Source organism: Ornithodoros turicata, chromosome 3, assembly GCF_037126465.1.
Source record: "Ornithodoros turicata isolate Travis chromosome 3, ASM3712646v1, whole genome shotgun sequence".
Taxonomy (NCBI): Eukaryota; Metazoa; Arthropoda; class Arachnida; order Ixodida; family Argasidae; genus Ornithodoros; species Ornithodoros turicata.
In genome coordinates this window covers 30,716,843-30,736,964 of record NC_088203.1, presented here as the reverse complement: position 1 = coordinate 30,736,964, position 20,122 = coordinate 30,716,843, and the positions used below count along the sequence as shown (strand labels likewise).

The 20,122-nt window shown below is 47.7% G+C and overlaps 1 protein-coding gene across 12 annotated transcripts in view; it reads left to right on the top strand.

Moving 5' to 3' along the window:
- Nucleotides 1-496: 496 nt before the first annotated feature.
- Nucleotides 497-20,122, top strand: part of LOC135388376 (nascent polypeptide-associated complex subunit alpha, muscle-specific form-like) — a 33,246-nt gene continuing 13,620 nt past the window's right edge. For 6 of the 12 annotated variants that reach the window (XM_064617916.1, XM_064617915.1, XM_064617914.1 and 3 more), the window contains exons 1-7: nt 497-679; nt 9,739-9,882; nt 10,588-10,802; nt 11,163-11,346; nt 12,170-12,265; nt 14,488-14,598; nt 15,884-19,303. In XM_064617916.1, coding sequence (XP_064473986.1) covers nt 607-679; nt 9,739-9,882; nt 10,588-10,802; nt 11,163-11,346; nt 12,170-12,265; nt 14,488-14,598; nt 15,884-19,303 — 4,243 coding nt within the window. In that variant the 5' untranslated portion in view covers nt 497-606. The remainder of the gene's footprint in view (nt 680-9,738; nt 9,883-10,587; nt 10,803-11,162; nt 11,347-12,169; nt 12,266-14,487; nt 14,599-15,883; nt 19,304-20,122) is intronic. The other 6 variants (XM_064617910.1, XM_064617911.1, XM_064617905.1 and 3 more) reach the window with 6 other exon arrangements.

The window sequence follows — 20,122 nt, the reverse complement described above, 5'->3', positions numbered from 1 at the left end:
GCCAGATAATGTCACAAAGACATCAAAGTCCCAAGATGAGTCCATGTCTTCCAAAGGGTGTAAAAGGGGGGGACCAGTACAGGTAGGCCAGTAGATATACCACGAAGAAAAGCAGTACGTGACGGTGCTGCATGACATTGGGCCAGGAACCTTGCACCGATGTCAACGCCTCAGTTATGTTATTCATCCCGTCCCGTAGCACATAAAAGAAGCGCAAAATGCCCGATACGGAAATATCCCGTACCACATCCATTGGCGACAATACCGGAGAAGACGGACGTGGACCCCCTACGACTGACCATGGACGCAAAGTACTACCCAATAAGCTGCATTAAAAGTATCTCAAAAGCTGTAAAGCAGGTATACGATTCACCGGCCTTCCGTGATGATATAATCGGCTTGGTCCGCAGCGCATCTTCTTCTCCTGGGCCAAGGACGCGCAGTGAGGGAGACCAGGAGGTATGAGCTATAAAAGGCCTTCACCGGTGGGGCGGCCCATCACTCTGTGGTGTGCTCGTGATCGCGGGACTACACCGTCACCACTCTCCACCGCACCAGTCTTGAAACTCGGCCGGGCACCTGCGACACCCGCAGGACGGTCCAACTATGGGCGTCGCCCAGTTCACCCTCCGGGCTGGACTATTGTGTGCTCTGCTCTGTGTTCATTTGCTTCGCGCAGGTAAGTTCTTCTCGGGTGACTCTTATCACTGATAATCTTTGTGGCGGAGTAGGTGCAGTAAAGAAGCAAACAGAAGAAGATGAAAATGTGAAACGGAGTATATGTAACTTAGCTCCTCAGTTGTTACTAGAGATGTAAAGACAGAAAAAAAAAAAAAAAACGACCAGCCCGTGGGGGAACGCGTACATAAACTCGTGTTCGTTCATTCAAATCTGAATGCGGTCCAGAGGACGGGGATTGTATCCATATCCCGGCCCGCTCCCAGATTTATGGGTGATATTGTTATCATTTTATTTCTGATGATTGGGCTCGCATGAACCCCGACACCCATTTCATGACATTGTGTTGCTGTTGCGTTAGGATTGCTCGTGTTTTTGTTCTTGTTGCCGCTACAGTTATGCAAAAGCTTTGTGTCGCCCAATGTATATATATGTGAATAGATAAGTCGAAAGATACAGTAACAATCTCGCCATTGTTTTCATTTTTTTCAAAATTTTCGAGAGAAAAAAAAGACGCGAAAAATAAACTTGTTTTTCGAGGCTCAAATTTTCTAGAAATTTTACTAACTAGTTGTGACTTGTTACTCAGTTCTTATCTCTGTGTATATTACTATGCTAAATTTACTCAGAAATATTTTAGCTCTATTTAGCTCTATAGGCATGAAGGCCAAATGCGCTCAAGATTCGAAATTTCTTTTATTTGTGTCAGGCGAAAACTACAAAATTGAATTGGACCGTGAGGGCGATCTCTGTGATATGGTCCTGTCGCTCAGCTGCATGTATTAGTTAAGGTACTGTAGAAGTACCCCATACAAATAAAGAAAGACAAAAGTAAATCGATACGATCCTCAGTGTTGACGCCCTCAGGTAACCCTCAGGTAAGGAAAAAGACAATGGAGGACGAGGACAACTGCACTTCACGACATTTCGAACCACGTGCATTTCGAAATATTGACAAACTCAATATTGTCTTTCAGCAAACTGAGTTATTACCCTTCATTCGAAGCGAAGTAGTGTATTTAACACAACGCGCAGTGAAGAGTGACAGTAGAGCATAAAAAGATTATCGGCATCATGTGTGTGTTTCTTTTTTCTTTTTTTTAAGCCCCTGACCCACGTTTTCCTTCTTCCGGAAAGTAGCGGAGTTGCAAATGTAGAAAAACTCACGAAGACTACATTTGTAAATGTCCTTTTTCATACGAAAAACAAGACTGTTACTCCGCTACCTAACATTAACGCTCAGAGGCGCTGCGGAAACTGCTTTCGCGGTCGTGAGAGGAAGTGGTGTTAGCGGAGTAAGGCCATCATCTGTCATGTTGCTGTCTTTCGTCGAGGCTGAATTTTGCCGTAATTGCCGTAAAGGTGCCGAATATTGGCACCTTTTGTGCTTTACGTCACTTCTTCTGTAGACTACTTTACGAGTCCGCGTGCAAGAATGGAAACCTTATATTTTACTGCTCGTTGTTCGTGTTGTTCGTGTACTGCTACTAGTTCGTTGTTAAAGGCACAGTAAAGTGCAAAAATTTATCCTTTAGGAATGAAAGCAGTCCCGTATCCTTGGCACAAAAAAGAACGGGACTCACGCGTTGCGTCGCCCGTGATTTATGCACGAACGAAACCGAGCGGCCTGTCATTGGTTTCCTCAAATGATTTTCCCAATCATCGCGGGAGATTCCTTGAAGGGAACAATGACTCCGCGTTGCCACTGCAAAAGCAGTCTAAGGACCGTTATTGAGGTACAAACGAAAGCTCATACCTATAGTCAGGTTCTTCGTGCGCTCGAATGTGTTTGACTGAATAAACTCCCGTTCATTTTGTGTTAGTCTCAAGGTAATTAACGGTATGATCATTTCGGAACTTGTTGCACTTTAATGCTCTCTTGAGTTCGGCTTTCTATAGCAAGAAGTTTTACCAGATCGGAAGTATTCTACGAAACCTACCGGTACCACAAAGGAAGATATCAAATCAAAGATCACCAATGGGACCTCCTTTGGTTGAAAGAAACAGCGATTTATCATGCTATCGTGAACGCCTTCCGACCTATTCAAACACATTGATAACGTGAGCATTGAAAATTAAAACCGTTTATTTCGTTCTCTTTCTTGAACGCCCACTCCATACCATTCAACCGCAACCGCCATAGTATCGTGCAACAGCAACTTTATTTGATTATGCCCATTGGGGAGTAGTATCCTGCAAGTCATTTATCATGAACCGAAAATTATGGATCCATTCTTTGGTTTTGCATACGTCGGACAAAGTTCAACTTGCGCGTTAACTCGTAGGTCCCTATTATTCTCTTCAGTAGGAAAAGGCTGTGAGCGAAAGTTCAAAGAACTCCGGCGAAAGTAGTGAAAGTGTCGATTGTTATCGGCTCAGCGAGCTTTGCAGCTGAGGCCGCGAGGAACGCGGCGTGTAGGGTAATCTCCGGAGTGATCTCTCCTTCTATCTGCCTCGTATTCATTCAGTTCGATCGCACAGTGGGCGTAGAATTAAAGAGGATGTGACGGCGTTCAACAGGCAAGGTTACTCTTGAAAGGGCGCGCCCAATGATGTCCGTGTTTAAAGGGGCAGTGAAGTGCAAAACCTTCTCCTCCGAGGAATGAAATACGCCGTTACTTGGACACTAACACAAACGGAACAGGATTCGTCCGTTGCGTCATTGGTGATTTATGACCGATAGAAAAAAAAAAGAAAGAAACGCAATTGACGCTTTCCCTCTCCTTCTCAAGAACGCCGATAATGCGGAGAGGCCCCTTTATGGTCTCCTCAAACGATCTCTCACGACGATTGGACAAATGGTTTGCGAAGACCAATGAAAGAGAGCGCCGCATTGCCGGTCTTCTTGAGAAGGAGGGAAAGAAGGAAGGCGTAACTTGCGTTTTTTCTATCGATCATCAACTACGAACGACGTACCGGACGAATGACATTCCTTTTGTGTTAGTGTCCAGGTAGCGGCACCCTTCATTAATAAAAGGAGGGGGATGTAATATGTAACAAAAAAGAAAAGAAAAGAAAAGTTGTGCAGAGAGATTGGTCATAAAAAGGTCTCGGCATTCAAATCTCGGTCCACGACGCGCATGCCAAATTTAACTTCACACATAAAATAGCATACACGCAGGCAAGCTGGTAAACAAGATCCATTTAACGTCCTGCGCGAATCCAGGAATCGTCCCACGAATTGGTCTTGGGATCGTAAAGCGGACATGCTACTAACTATCCTCCCAAGCTTTTCCCTTTTTTAGTTTAATACATGTGGGACAACGATGACCCAAACATCCTAACGCGTCCTATACATACACGCTAAACAGATACAGCACTGGATGGCATCGTGCTTATATCTGATCTGATATCGCGGTGAATGGCGTCGTTTATCGTGTGCCATACCGAGTAACCTTGATGCTTCAGGGGCGTTGCAAGGTGGGGGTTAAGTTGCCGTCCTCCCGATCAAAGCACGTTTCTATATCAAGGGATGAGCGCGGAGAAGATTGACAGCCTCCGCATACGTCAGATCAGCGCCGCAACCGCTCTGGTTGCAATAGACGCATCCGCGCGGATATTGAGTGCATACTTACATCCGCGATAATGGAATTTTGTAGAGAAAAATCTGCATGATGAAAATGTCATGCTGCAAAGGTTTCTTTTTTTTTTTTTTTTACTTTTCAGCAAACACATTTCCTTAGGAAAGTTATATCATCCACAGTTAAAGGCAAAGCAATACGAACACTTCGGATACGGATATTCGAATACGCGCGGTCTCGCCGCATTTTATCCGCTAGATTTTCGGAACATTGTATTTCTACCCGCAGTAGGGGGTGGCGCCAATATCCGCGCGGATCCGCGCATATAACCGCACACCTCTATATATATTATTCACATGGACAAATACTAACCGTTTTCTAATTAACCGAACGACACAAGTGGAAACATATTTGCAGTCATTCTTCATGGAGGGATATGAACATTTATTAAAGAAAAAAGGAAAGGTCAGCCAGACAGAGGTCGGCTTGCTATTAAAAAAAAAAGACATGAAGGAAGGAAATGAAGAAGAAGGAAAAACTACAAAATCATGGCATGTATGATGTAGCACACGTTTTTCCATTACGCCATCTTTCGGTACACAGAAAGGTATTCGTGTACAAGTCATTGCAGCTCTTCAGCTCGCTCCTGTGCAGCGAACCAGTGATGGACTTCGGGCACCTCTGCTAGACTCACCAAAAGCGTTTTAGGTTAATTTAAAGTACGGGAACGAGAGGTACACACACGTACCCTTCGTACCTCCTTCTCACGACGCCACTGACATAAACCTATGCAGCGCTATCAATATTACATATATTAGACACATTCGAGCCTTGAACAAAATACACAACTCATTTCAACAACATCGTGCCTTCCAAATACTTTTGAAACCGTTAATCTAGGATTTACCTCTATCGGTTGGAGCGTCGCCAGTGATGCGCTCCGTTAAATAAACTTCAATGTCGCTGCAGAGTCCTTGAAGTCTGATTTAAAACCTAGAAGCAAGGTAGAAAAACAGAAAGGCCAGCTGGTCATACGACCCTATAACGGTTCTCTTTCACTTTCTTGGCCTAGAAAAAGAAGAAAAAAAGACCGGCAGCAGATAACGGGAAAAACTTGCTTGATGTGCTTGCATCGTCGTCCTGCCAGCGAATGTTATTCACTCCCAGTTTATACTTATTTATATATATATTATTTTTTATCCCACGATTTTTTTTTTAAACTGGTTTGCCCGCCGGCGCTCCAGTTTGCTATGTGTGCAAGCGTTGAGGTATTTCCTGAAGTGAACGTGTGTAGGATTCCACGACTGAGATTTTAGACTTGTGGATAATAAAGCACCCAGTCGACCTTGGTGGGCGGTAGAGAGTGCGAGTAGTTGAAAGGGACGGGGATGGAACGTGCAAGTTCCTCTAGGATGATGTATAGCGACAAGGGAAAGAGGCAAAGCGCGATTTAAATATTGGAAGCAGTTACGAAAGCCAACATGAATGATCAAAATGTCTTCCCACAGTGTCAAGGGTTAGTGGACCACAGGTTGTTTGTCAGTTTAAGAGTGTCGGAGGGAGGTTACTGGCTTTCGACATGCTTTCGCGGGTCGCGTTGGGGAACCTGGTTTTCTCCGGAGTAAAGCGTGAAGTACGGGTTTCCGGAATAAAGTCTGGTTTTAGTGCAGTGTTGTTTTCTTCCTTTCCACGTGAGTGTAAGAAGGGGCGATTAGTTCGTTCTCGACTGTAGCTGTTATCTCGCTAATGGTCCTGAGTTCTTTTTCTTTTCTTTTTTTGACGTTCCTTGGTTATCTTTATGTTTGTTTCTTTCTTTATTACCATGATAATCATCTTGCGCTCCTTCGTCTGCAGGAGTTTGATATGAGCGAGAAAAAAAAATGGAAACCTGACAAGGCCACGTGAGCAAACTTAAGCTTTTTCTTTTTGCCTTGCACGAGTATGTCCACATGTCCGTGTTCGGGGTGTCCACGCTTTTTAATTGTCAGTTAGGTAGTATTACCCATAATGTCTCGTGATAACTACCGTACTACGAAAGCCGGAGCTATTTGCACAACAGAAAAAACGACACGACACTAATGCTGAGACCTCTTGGTTCTCGTGGCGCCATCTATCGTCCGAGCCGAGTTTTCGGCGCAGACCACAGGAATTTCCGAGGGAGTAGTCCAATAATGCTATCGCATGATGCACCGACAATATAGGGAGTTTTAGGAGACCGTAAGCACCCTCCGACTTCTTTTCCGTATCGCTATCAACCAATTGGCTATTGCTACCTTGATAGCTGATTGGCAGATAGCGATACAGAAAAGGAATTGAAGGGAGCCCACGGTTTCCTAAAGCTCCGTAATGTACCGCCATATCTTTCAGGTTCGCATCTATCTATCGCATTACGCTTTCGATACTGCCTCGGTATCTTATAATGCTGGCTCCTGGTAGCCCGGACAAAAATAAAGCACATCGTCCCAGGCAGCACCCCGATGTCGGGCCGACATTGGCCCGATGTGCTCCTGCCGACACCCCAGACATCGGCCCAACATACACTTTGCAACATCGCCCAGAGTTAGGCCGATGTCGCGTCAGGATATCGGCCAGATGTCATTTCGACATGCTGCCGATCTGTGGCCTATATTGCGCCAACATAATCTTGTATTTTTATTTGTGTGTTTTGGGAATTAGCTACAAAAACGGGGAAACAACGGTTTTATTTCTGCCATTGCTTCATACTGTACGTGGCTGGTCAACATGACTATTTGCATGAACAGAAAATCTTTATTATCTTTTCGCACGATATTAATGTCCAGGCTACCTGGAAGCATGGATGAGCCAGGGGGAAATATAAGATCTGTTATCTTGACCTCGATCTTAATGATTGAGTGTCCGGTGAACGGCAAAAATTCTGTAGGATCAAAGTGTCGCGCAGCGTGAGAGTCTTTGCGCTGTCGTGACCCAGAGACACGTTCCCGTTTTAGAAACGGGTTTCTCTGCGATCGTTAGAATATTTTAAAATCAATGTCACTTCATCTTATATCTCGTTTACTGCAATTGTGCAGAGGGGTTAACCTTTAATTTAATTGATAGTGCCTTGGATACGACAAGGATTGCTGTTCCAGGTTTATTTATTTATTTTTGGTCGCCTGATATTTTCTCAGACTGCAAGTACCGTGGTCACCAGCTCTGACCCCTATGGACTAACAACCCCACATTTTTCTTCTCTCCTTTAATCTAATCTAGTCTAGTCTGGTCTGGTACGATCAGTTAGCATCCAGGAAGATGAGAAAGCGTAGTTACAAATAATAACCTTACTGAAATTATATGTAATCCAAGTAAATGACCATGTACAATTGAAATGTTAATCCATTAGCGTATTTTTTTCAGTTAAATGATACCTGCAAATTTCTGCAATTGCTTATAATTTCCATAGTAAGGGAGAACACACTGTAATTTCGTCAAACTCCATGGGTTATGTATTTCCGATTCTGAAACTAATCGCAGTTCCTTTGTGCTCAGTGTTTGAAATGTCTGTACAAAAAATATGTGACAAAAAAAATAATTGTTATTCATTGATTATTATGACTATTAATGAACATTATTTGTTGATTACTGATTAAGGCAGTCAGCTAGTGCGCTATCCTCAACTGAGTGACCTTGAAATTATGCGCTCTTCACGTGGCAGTATACCCCAAACGAACAATGGTTGGTGCGACCAATATTGCAAGTAAAATGTGGTTCTCGTAGTTGCAACGTGAAAATTGTTTATCATTGCATTATTCACCCATCGCAAGATCATTTCATGTCAATTACGGACCAGCGAGTCCTCAGAAATTGCGTGGCAAATTTCTACATTCATCTTCACTTGATTGATTTGTTGATGTTCTTTGCACGACGGACAAAACAACAACAACTTTATTTGCGACCTTGGAGAGTGGGGAGTTTCATCGCCACAGGCGATACTCTACCCCATTGCTGGATGGAATGGGGGGAATAAAATAACGAGCCCCTTCACAATAACGATCGAAGTCCGATGGTGTCCAGAAACGTCAGAAGGGCTTTGAGCCACGACGGACAAGGACCGTGTGTGAAGATCCTTTTTCTTTTCCCATGGCTTGTATTCATATCAAAAGCAACTACCTTTGTCTTTCAAGTAATATTCGTTATCTCTTGGTAAAGGCAACCAGAAACTTTCGACGAGACTTTTAAATACTTCTCTCAGATAATTGATAACTGATAGCCCCGAATTATCAATTATCCGAGCGTCAGGTAATTCTCCGTCAATCGTGCTCTTTCGATTCAAAGTAACGGAATGGTACGGAACAGTAGCGTAGCCAGAAGCATAGTGGGGCTAGTGAAGAAGGGACAGCAAAGAAAATGAAAAAGTGAAAGTTGGATGTTTCTTAATCCGAATGGCAAGGTAACAGGAGTAGACTTACAGGTAGACGTACACATGCCGCAGGGTAGAACAGCGGATAATTTCGACGAAAGGTTGGGCACTGCCTGTTTCAAATTGCCGCATAATTGAACCTCTGTATGCAATAAGGGGATAAGTCGAAAAATCTCAAACCGAGAAAAGGGGCTTGATCTGTTTGTCCTTCCCATTGACACACATGCATTTCCCGTTTCTTACTCTCCTGTAGCGGGCCAATAAATTGCAATACGGTCCTAAATTTTCTTTGGCAGGTACATACTGGTATGTAGATGTCATTGAAGCAAAAATAGTAAAAAGGGGATAAGTCGACTTATCCCCTTATTGCATACAGAGGCTCAATTGTGGCTAGGGTGTACGACTGGTATACTGTGTATATACTTTTCTACTAATACTACTACTGATATTGTATGCTACTACTGCTAATATAGACTATACTACTAATACAAGTGTACTAATACTACTAATACTAATTCTTGTGGCACTTTGCGTATATTTAAATTGTCACAGAACAGCATACGACCCGCTGTTTCCTCAGTCTTGGGTAGTAACTTCGTCACTTACTGAGCAATCAACCAATAACTATAATTAACAACTCTTGAATTCCAGTTGTCGGCAAGTAGTGAACAAAGATGCGACAAGTTTCAGAAATTAGAGGACAGACGCGAAATTCAATTGTAACTATAGTTGCTGTCTATAGCTACAGTTACTTTAGAATTTCCTGTTTTTCTGTCTAATTTCAAAAATTAGTCGTATCTTTGTTGACTACTTTGTCGCCGACTGGTATTCAACATGAAAGTTGTCCCCTGAAAAACAGTTATTAATTACAGGTACTGGTTAATTTCTCAGAAATCAACCGTAATTATTTGTAACTAAGTTACTTCCCAAGACTGTCTCTCCACATATCAGGAGAAATAACTGCATCGAATGGTTGGCCCTCAGCGTATTATGTGTTCAAGTTAAGTTTTGTTTGAACAGTACGCGTCAAATGGCCCATTGGCGACAGCTGTTTTGTAAGCAACTCAACGCGCTTGTGTTCAGTACATTCAATTATCGTTAGTATGTTAACGTTGAAACTGCGAGTTTATTCGACTAACAGCGCGTCCTTGTGTGTTCCAGATGCAGATGCCGACGAACTTATCCGTGAACCCCGCGACGCGAGTCCCTTGGCCGGACTCTACGCTTTCCTCTATCAACAAGGCCTCGACGAGTTCTGCAAGTATCTACGAAAGGCCAATGTCGAGGACTATCTGCTCTCGGCTCGTAAGTATATAGTTGTTCATTGCATATTCAGATTTTTCACAATACCAATCTTCCGTTGAGATCCGACGAGGGTAAGCCTCTTTTTCTCATTTCACTGTGTCGATCTTATTAGTTCTCTTCCTTTTAATTGCCGCATTGACTGGCAGTTCTCGACTCATCACAGAACAGATTGGCATCAAATTGGTGTACATTATATTCGCCGATACGTCAAACGGAAGCGGGTAACAATAGTACAGCACTGTGCACACTTAACAGTAACACGACCTCCGTACAATCGGTGGCCCCAGTAGAAAGTGCGCAAGGGTTCCCGACAATGCGAGTTGCAAACATGAGGGTCAGGTTTCGACTTACATGTTTACTACTCGCATTGTGACGAACCCTTGCGCACTTTCTACTGGGGCCACCGATTGTACGGAGGTCGTGTTACTGTTAAGTGTGCACAGTGCTGTAGATTTACACGTAAAGGGGAGTCCGCCTGTGTGTGTGGCGACATGCTGCACGTGCCGCAGGGTATAGGATTGCGGCGGACCACCTGGGGTCCTTATTGACGTGCGCCGGAAATCTCCCACACAGGGTGCTGGAGGCAATGTTTACATCCCCCCCCCCCCCATTGCTACCGTCCTCTCCTCGGCCGGAATCAGAGAGGAACACTATATGTGCATTTATTCCCCCGACAGAGCTTTACGGACCTTCCTTTCATTGCAGCGTCTCTGACATTCTTCGCTCCGAACGACAAGGCGTTCGCGGCGGTGCCACCGAGTGTCTTGAAGCAGTTGGAGACCAACTCCCAACTCCTGAGGAGCTTCGTCCTGTACCACGTGGTTGCTGAGGCTCTGCCCTCCAGGTCGTTGACCAACGATGGAGAAATCGACACTTTGCAAGGAGCTCGGCTCAGGATCAAGATCTACGATAACGGCCGAGTGAGTACTTGTAAGCTATAGTGCACCAATACCGAAACTGCTACAGGACTACAGTGTATTGCGCTGCAGTATAATTTCTTTGGCGGAGTAACTCTCTTAGGACTGGCTGACTACATTTCGTGCCATTCTTATGTTGAACACGGCGTATGACCAGTGTTCTTGTCCAAGAACGCATGGTGTTTGTCGTATACAACCTACAACAGACAAAAACGGAAAAAAAAACTATAGAGCGGCCTCCCCTTATTGCTCCTTTCGTAAGGAAACTGGGCAGAACCCGACAGTTTCCCAAGAAAAAATCATTTATTTTGTGAGCTGAATGGTGTATGGATATACCTTAGGGTGTCTTTCTTTCTGGTGCAGACGGTCTCCGTGTCCGGCGCCAACCTGCTCCAGGCCGACAAGGGCTTTGAAAACGCCGTCGTCCACATCGTTGACCGTGTAATCTTCCCACTTGCTGATCAGCCTCTGTCCAACACCCTCCAGACCAAGTACGGTTATTTCTACAGGCTGCTGCAGAATGCTGGTCTGGCGAAGATTCTTGGGCGTGAGTTTATTGTTAATGACCTATTCACTACCTAGCAGCCAAGGGATCGGTCCCATCTCGTGCGTCAGGTACAGTCTGCTTGCGCCTTGCATACAGAAGGGCGAAGGCATTTTTTTATTATTATGTGGCACGAGGAAAGGACAAAAAAAAGAGAAGTACAGTACTCAAAGCTTGAATTAGTTTACATCTTGAGGAACTCGCAGGACAATGCACGTTATCATCCCCATCCTTTCTTGGCTCTGACTTCTTATCAAGATGCGATGTCCTTACCCTGTCCTGAACGCAGCCACTTGAAAAGATAATGAGAGTGTGTTGGTTGAGTATCATGATGACAGAACCGACAAGAAGACCCGGACAGACAAGGGAAAGCCTTCGTAATTTTAAGTGTTCTCTTATCATGACAGTCATTAGAAACGTACATGGTGGCTGGAGGTTGCTGGAAGTAACTAGAAGCATATTGTACATCAATGTAGCTTTGAACGGGTCGCGCGATGCTTTTCATCACATTTGTCATGCTACGTGACTACCGCAGAGCCGAAACGCTTTAGTATTTCCAATTACTTCTGCAGTGTATACGACAATGTGTTTGGGAGTACTCCTATGCAAAGGCTGTGCGAAAGCTACGCAGGGTAGATATAATACCCTCTGACAATTCCCACCATCACGATCAGGATCGCCATCGCCGCTCCGATCATCACCGTGATCTCTCATCATCGTCATCACTCATATTAGACCCCCCAGCTATGGGACCGCGTTCCACTCCAAGAGTGGAAAACCTCGCCACTTCATCGCCAAAATATAATTGTTGTTGTTGTTCCTTAAGGTGATCTGTACACGGTGTTGGTCCCGACTCAGGAGGCCATCAACAACTTGCCAAAGGAGACCAAGACGATCTTCAACGACCCCACGCTATTGCAACGTGAGTCAGCCGGAAAAAGATATATTCGCACGGGGATAATGGGTAGCATGCTGATAATGTGTAGTATGTAACGTGTAGCTAATGCTGAGGCAAAGGACAATACCTGGAAATGAATGCTCAGCTAATGTTTCTCGCTATCACAGAGGTGATGTGTGATGACAGTACTCGAAGTCTTTAGTTCGGCTGAATGCACGAATATTGTGAATGGCTCTCTTATAAGATTAAACGTTTTCAAGACTACCTTCAACGAAGGGAAAATGTCTGAGCAATTGGAAACGCTTATCGTTGAGAGTCCATGATTCCGAGAATCTACGCTGTGTGTTGACTAGAGAAAGATTCTTAAACAAAGACGTTGCTGAGTTTGCGTTTCATTTTACATGCACAAGGGATCACACGAGCAAGCAGTCTGCATGCTATCGTGCCCAAGGAAACAGTAGCAAATACAATCACGTGCAGTGTGTTCAGCTGTCAGCAGCGACAAAGAACTCATACAAAACAATTGTTTCGGCTTACACTGAGCTTACATTTGTAAACAGAGTTTATTACTTCATGCATACAACGAATAAATTTACGCAATGAGAAGTTCTGTTACCTTTTTATTGATTTCATTATTATTATTTTATTATATGTATTATAGGGTAAGGTGGGGCAAGATGAGACACGGGGAAAGATGATACATTTTTTGCTCGACGCCGCCTGCCTCAGAGACGCGTTGCCTCATGCGCTTGAAACTTTACTCATAGGTGACTCTGCATGTCCGCTTTATTGCACGTGAGATTTGTCCGGATTGGTATTTGCGTTGAAGAGAAAAAAAAATCGGTTGCTTCTGCCTGGAATGTAAAGACCCGCGAAAAAGGCACGATTTTCTGTAGTCCTTTTTCTTGTCAGATCGGCAGCAGTATGTCGCAGGTTTATTCTGCCAATGTAAGTCCACATCCTATTTCTTTATTCATTTATCTAGATATATGCAAAATATGGGCACTCTTAGTCATCCGGTGTTTAACTGAAAAAAATAATGCATCCGATGGTATCCACAGGGCAAGACGCGACAACTTCATGTAATTTAAATGCCATTTAAATTTAATGTAATTTAGAAACTGATCACTCAACTATTAGGTGGCCTTATGCTTGTTCCTCAGATATTCCTGTTTTGCATATTGCCTAGGATTTTCCAGGAAATTTTCCTGTGTCCTAGAATATTTTCCGCAAAGAAGTAGCACACTCAAAAGCGAGCGACCAGCGACACGTCAGACTGGCGGTGCCTTGTTTGCAAAGGACGGTGGACGGATATAGCACCGGGTTGTGTGTGCTTTTATCGCACACCATGTAGGCGGCGTGCTCAAGGGGGCTGTGTAGGTACTTAAATTGCAAAAACTAATTTGTATAGTTCATTACCACGGCGTGTCTCGTCTTGCCCCGAGGGTTGGGGCAAGATGACACAATCTGCATTTTTGAATTTCTTCTTCTGTGTTTATTTTAGAACCGGCTACGTCCATTCTGATTTACCGATCAGAAGCCCTAGGCCTCAGAGAACGTGTCTATGGAGAGTTTTTTTTTAAACACGAAAAATAAAAATTCCATATTCAAGTGCAAATTTCTGTCTCATCATGCCCCACCCCACCTTACCCTATAAACTGCAATATATATAATTATATAATAAAATTTAATATATAATTATTATATTTATTTGTTATATTATTACTGATTGGTTTTATTAACTATTTTACAACCGTTACAAGCACCTCGCGCGAATGTTACGGGAAAGCCTATGGTAGCAGACTTCCGTGAGTTGTTAATTCTTGCGCACGCAAGCGATAAATATACACGGTGGCATCAGATTGCTTCCACAAGAACAAAATAAAGTAAAGAATAATAAGGACAACGCAGAGCAGTGCATGCAAACGAATTCGTCTTAGGGTGTTTACCGAGTCTCGACCGACCCGGCTTTCCTTTTTCGTTTTGTCAAAACAGCCTTTCCAAGGCGTGACTATAAATGACGAACATTTTCAATCTACGAGGACAATGGTAATCACCATCTTTTGTTGTCTTTTCTTTTGCCGGACACAACATGATCGCAATGATGCACATTCCACATTCCGACTACTATTCTTCATTGGTTATACTACTCCCCTGCGTAACTCTGAAAATGCAGACATTGCGAAATGAACGATAACGTTCCTTAGTGTTCTATATTTCTTATCGTGCTATTTCTTGAAATTTAGGCGTCCTGTCCCAGCACATCATCCCAGGTGTCCATTTCAGTGGCGCCTTCAAGGACGGTGCACAACTACAATCACTGGGCGAGGAACTCCTGCTTATCTCGACGCAGAGAGGTAGGAATGTGATTGTTTCTTGTGTGTGGTTTCTTAGACAACCAAAGCACAGGTGCTCTATAAAGAAGCGATTGGACCATTTTTACGGGGACCACACGGCGCGTATCCGCCTCTCCTCCAGGACCCTCTTGCGAACTCACTTGTTGAAAACATACCACGAGCGGGCGGTGCTCAACTAGAACAACAAAGAGAAAATGGAGGCATCTTGCTCGGTTACAGCAGTGGAGCCATGCACCCTCAACGCGCTGCGTGCTCGAACCCATTACGAGATTCCCGGACTTTATACAAGTGCGCACGCAGTTCGACGCGCTATGCTTTATGGAAGCCTGTGGGAACCGAATACGCATGATTGACCGCGTTGCACCCATTTCACCTCGCCAGCTGCTTTCACGCTCAATGGACCATTTCTGGGTACACGTATGCTCATGCCCAGCCGCTTCTGGCGGCGGCCGCCATGTTTATTGACATGAAAACATCATGGCTCTATGCGCTTGTGTACGTGTAAGCTGTGATGCGACTTGGCGAAGCGTTTTCTCGCAAAGCCTGTAATGTGTTGCGTCGTCGACTGCCGAAACATTCGAGGTATAAATGTCGGTGTGTGATTCTTCCGCTTCGCACAGGAACAGCATCACCGAAAGAAGCGGGAGCTTTGGATTCGCGCATTTGGGCGCATGAGTAAAGATGACCGTGCGGATGCCCGCGAAGAACTCACGTGAATCCATAGTGCTATGGATCGTGTTCAATATTTGGGAATCTCGTCTCCCATTTGACAGCTGTTAAAAAGAACGAACCATTTTCATGCACGCGCCGCTGATGGCGGCGAAATGATGAAGTAACACCACGTGGACTGAGCTGGCATTTCTTTAGGCTATAGCAGGATATGATTTGTTTAGAATAGTATAGCCTGCTCAAGTTGAAGAACACAATATGGGATGCACCCTCTCCAAAAAAACACACACAAACACTTGTTAAGGCATATTCATAACACGCCATGTTTACATGCCAACGATCATGGTGACGCTCGTACAGTTTGGCATGGCGTGCGGAGACGCAGCACAACAAGGCACGCAGATGGCGGTGGTGATGATGGTGAAAGGGCTTGCCGTTGTCGGCCTCACGTATGTGGACAACGTCACGACTGACGCCCTGGAGAATGCGCGTCCTGGGCCGACTTCTAAGGGAACTGTGCCGACATACGTCTGAACTTCTCAAACTTCTCTTTCTGTTTCCTTTCCATGTTTTGATTGTAGCATGTTTGTATGATGTATCTGTTTAAATCACACAGGAAAGGTCTACGTAAATGGTGCTCCGCTGGAGAAGACCGACGAAACCGCAGCAAATGGTGCGATCCACCAGATCAACAGAGTCATTCTTCCAAAGGGTGTAGCCGAAGATTGCGGCTGTGTCGTTGAAGAAAAAGTAGATGCTCAGGGACCGCCCTATACCACAGGCCTGCTCGTGCCTACAGGACAGCTTAGTCCTTTCGGAGCGCCCAGTGTACCTGCCACTCCGGTAAAACCAAGGCGTCCGTCATCCTACGGCACACCGGTAAGGCCTGCGGGGCCTGCAGCACCAACCCTTTTCGGAACACCAGGTGTGCCAGGGAGACCCGACGCACCAAGAAGTCCTGCAGCCCCAGTTCCCTTTGGAGCACGCATCGGACAACGAGGTCCTGCGGGGCCAAGAGGACCTGGCGGCCCTGCACCACAAGGTCCATTCAGAGCACCTAGCGGCCCCAGAGGTCCCGCGGGACCTGACGGACAAAGAGGACCTGGCGCTCCTGCACCAAGTCCTTTCGGAGCACCAAGCGGCCCAAGAGGTCCTGCGGGACCTTCCGGACCAAGAGGACCCGGCGCCCCTGGAGCACCAAGTCCTTTCGGAGCACCTAGCGGACCACGAGGTCCTGCGGGACCTGGCGCTCCTGCACCAAGTCCTTTCGGAGCACCAAGCGGACCAGGAGGTCCTTCGGGACCAGGCAGACCAAGAGGACCCGGTGCCCCTGGAGCACCAAGTCCTTTCGGAGCACCTAGCGGACCAGGAGGTCCTTCGGGACCAGCCGGACCAAGAGGACCCGGCGCCCCTGGAGCACCAAGTCCTTTCGGAGCACCAAGCGGACCAGGAGGTCCTTCGGGACCAGCCGGACCAAGAGGACCTGGCGCCCCTGGAGCACCAAGTCCTTTCGGAGCACCTAGCGGACCACGAGGTCCTGCGGGACCTGGCGCTCCTGCACCAAGTCCTTTCGGAGCACCAAGCAGACCAGGAGGTCCTTCGGGACCAGCCGGACCAAGAGGACCCGGCGCCCCTGGAGCACCAAGTCCTTTCGGAGCACCTAGCGGACCAGGAGGTCCTTCGGGACCAGCCGGACCAAGAGGACCCGGCGCCCCTGGAGCACCAAGTCCTTTCGGAGCACCTAGCGGACCAGGAGGTCCTTCGGGACCAGCCGGACCAAGAGGACCCGGCGCCCCTGGAGCACCAAGTCCTTTCGGAGCACCTAGCGGACCACGAGGTCCTGCGGGACCTGGCGCTCCTGCACCAAGTCCTTTCGGAGCACCAAGCGGACCACGAGGTCCTTCGGGACCAGCCGGACCAAGAGGACCCGGCGCCCCTGGAGCACCAAGTCCTTTCGGAGCACCTAGCGGACCAGGAGGTCCTTCGGGACCAGCCGGACCAAGAGGACCCGGCGCCCCTGGAGCACCAAGTCCTTTCGGAGCACCTAGCGGACCACGAGGTCCTGCGGGACCGGGCGCTCCTGCACCAAGTCCTTTCGGAGCACCAAGCGGACCACGAGGTCCTTCAGGACCAGCCGGACCAAGAGGACCCGGCGCCCCTGGAGCACCAAGTCCTTTCGGAGCACCTAGCGGACCACGAGGTCCTGCGGGACCTGGCGCTCCTGCACCAAGTCCTTTCGGAGCACCAAGCGGACCAGGAGGTCCTTTCGGAGCACCAAGCGGACCAGGAGGTCCTTCGGGGCCAGCCGGACCAAGAGGACCCGGCGCCCCTGGAGCACAAAGTCCTTTCGGAGCACCTAGCGGACCAGGAGGTCCTTCGGGACCAGCCGGACCAAGAGGACCCGGCGCCCCTGGAGCACCAAGTCCTTTCGGAGCACCTAGCGGACCACGAGGTCCTGCGGGACCTGGCGCTCCTGCACCAAGTCCTTTCGGAGCACCAAGCGGACCACGAGGTCCTTCGGGACCAGCCGGACCAAGAGGACCCGGCGCCCCTGGAGCACCAAGTCCTTTCGGAGCACCTAGCGGACCAGGAGGTCCTTCGGGACCAGCCGGACCAAGAGGACCCGGCGCCCCTGGAGCACCAAGTCCTTTCGGAGCACCTAGCGGACCACGAGGTCCTGCGGGACCTGGCGCTCCTGCACCAAGTCCTTTCGGAGCACCAAGCGGACCAGGAGGTCCTTTCGGAGCACCAAGCGGACCACGAGGTCCTTCGGGACCAGCCGGACCAAGAGGACCCGGCGCCCCTGGAGCGCCAAGTCCTTTCGGAGCACCTAGCGGACCAGGAGGTCCTTCGGGACCAGCCGGACCAAGAGGACCCGGCGCCCCTGGAGCACCAAGTCCTTTCGGAGCACCTAGCGGACCACGAGGTCCTGCGGGACCTGGCGCTCCTGCACCAAGTCCTTTCGGAGCACCAAGCGGACCACGAGGTCCTTCGGGACCAGCCGGACCAAGAGGACCCGGCGTCCCTGGAGCACCAAGTCCTTTCGGAGCACCTGGCGGACCAGGAGGTCCTTCGGGACCAGCCGGACCAAGAGGACCCGGCGCCCCTGGATCACCAAGTCCTTTCGGAGCACCTAGCAGACCACTAGGCCCTGCGGGACCCGGCGCTCCTGGAGCACCAAGTCCTTTCGGAGCACCTAGCGGACCACGAGGTCCAACGGGACCTGGCGCTCCTGCACCAAGTCCTTTCGGAGCACCAAGCGGACCACGAGGTCCTTCGGGACCAGCCAGACCAAGAGGACCCGGCGCCCCTGGAGCACCAAGTCCTTTCGGAGCACCTAGCGGACCAGGAGGTCCTTCGGGACCAGCCGGACCGAGAGGACCTGGCGCCCCTGCAGCACCAACTTCTTTCGGAGCACCTAGCGGACCACGAGGCCCTGCGGGACCAGCCGGACCGAGAGCACCTGGCACCCCTGCAGCACCAAGTCCCTTCGGAGCACCTAGCGGACCACAAGGTCCTTCAGGACCTGGTGCCCCTGCCCGAAGTCCTTTCGGAGCACCAAGCGGCCCAAGAGGTCCCGCGGGACCTTTCGGACCAGCTCCAAGTCCTTTTGGAGCACCTACCGGACCACGAGGCCCTGCAGGACCTGGCGCTCCTGCAGCACCAACTTCTTTCGGAGCACCTAGCGGACCACGAGGCCCTGCGGGACCAGCCGGACCGAGAGGACCTGGCGCCCCTGCAGCACCAAGTCCTTTCGGAGCACCAAGCGGCCCAAGAGGTCCCGCGGGACCTTTCGGACCAGCTCCAAGTCCTTTTGGAGCACCTACCGGACCACGAGGCCCTGCAGGACCTGGCGCTCCTGCACCAAGTCCTTTCGGAGCACGTAGCGGACCACGAGGTCCTGCGGGACCGGCCGGACCTGGAGGACCTGGCGCCCCTGCAGCACCAAGTCCCTTCGGAGCACCAAGCGGACCACGAGGTCCTGCAGGACCAGCCGGACCAAGAGGACCTGGCGCCCCTGGAGTCCCATCTTCAGGTAAAATAATTTCATCTTTACTTTCCTACATTTTCACCCTGGCACCATCCCTAGAGAGCAACGTGAACGCTCATGGCATTCATTCTTGCTCTGTCTGACCAAATTTCTTGCATAATCAATTTATTACCGTGCATTATTTCTTTGGCATCTGGTAGCTACATGTAGGTTATCTTCAGCAATTAACTGAAGACTGGGGTAACTATAGAAATGCTGTTTCTCACACACCGTGAGAAAATTCAAGTAAACCTCACGACTAGACTATTCAAAGACTATTTCTTGGTTATCCTACATAGTTTACTTAGCCTTATTTATGATGTGCAATCCAGGCCAAATAGAATTTCATCCGCTAGTGTAATAACAAAAGACGTTGGGCTAGACATTATGGAATGCGCGCAAATCCGCTAGTGTGTTGCACATCTCGTTATGCTGTGCATGGTGACATTCGGTGACATTATATGTCTTTAAGGCATAGCTGTGTAAACAACCGCTTCCTGTATTTAGAATAATCACCTCCTGCCATAACATGGGGAACTGAATATGATCATGTAGCAAAGTTTGTGTGCAATGATTTGCAATAATTTGTTTTTACGATCTCAAAACTACAGAATTTGATCAAGTTTTTCATAGTTTGAAAACTTTGATCAGGACTTGATCAGCAGTAGAGAAATTTTTAGAACGTACTTTGTGCTATACATTACAGGAACAACGTACAAAATAGCAGAAAATATTAATAAGGGAGTCAAAGCCTTTGAATTGCTTGGCAATATAAAAGTCCATGCGACTTCCATCTTGTCTCCTCTATTTGTAAGATGAGTGAAT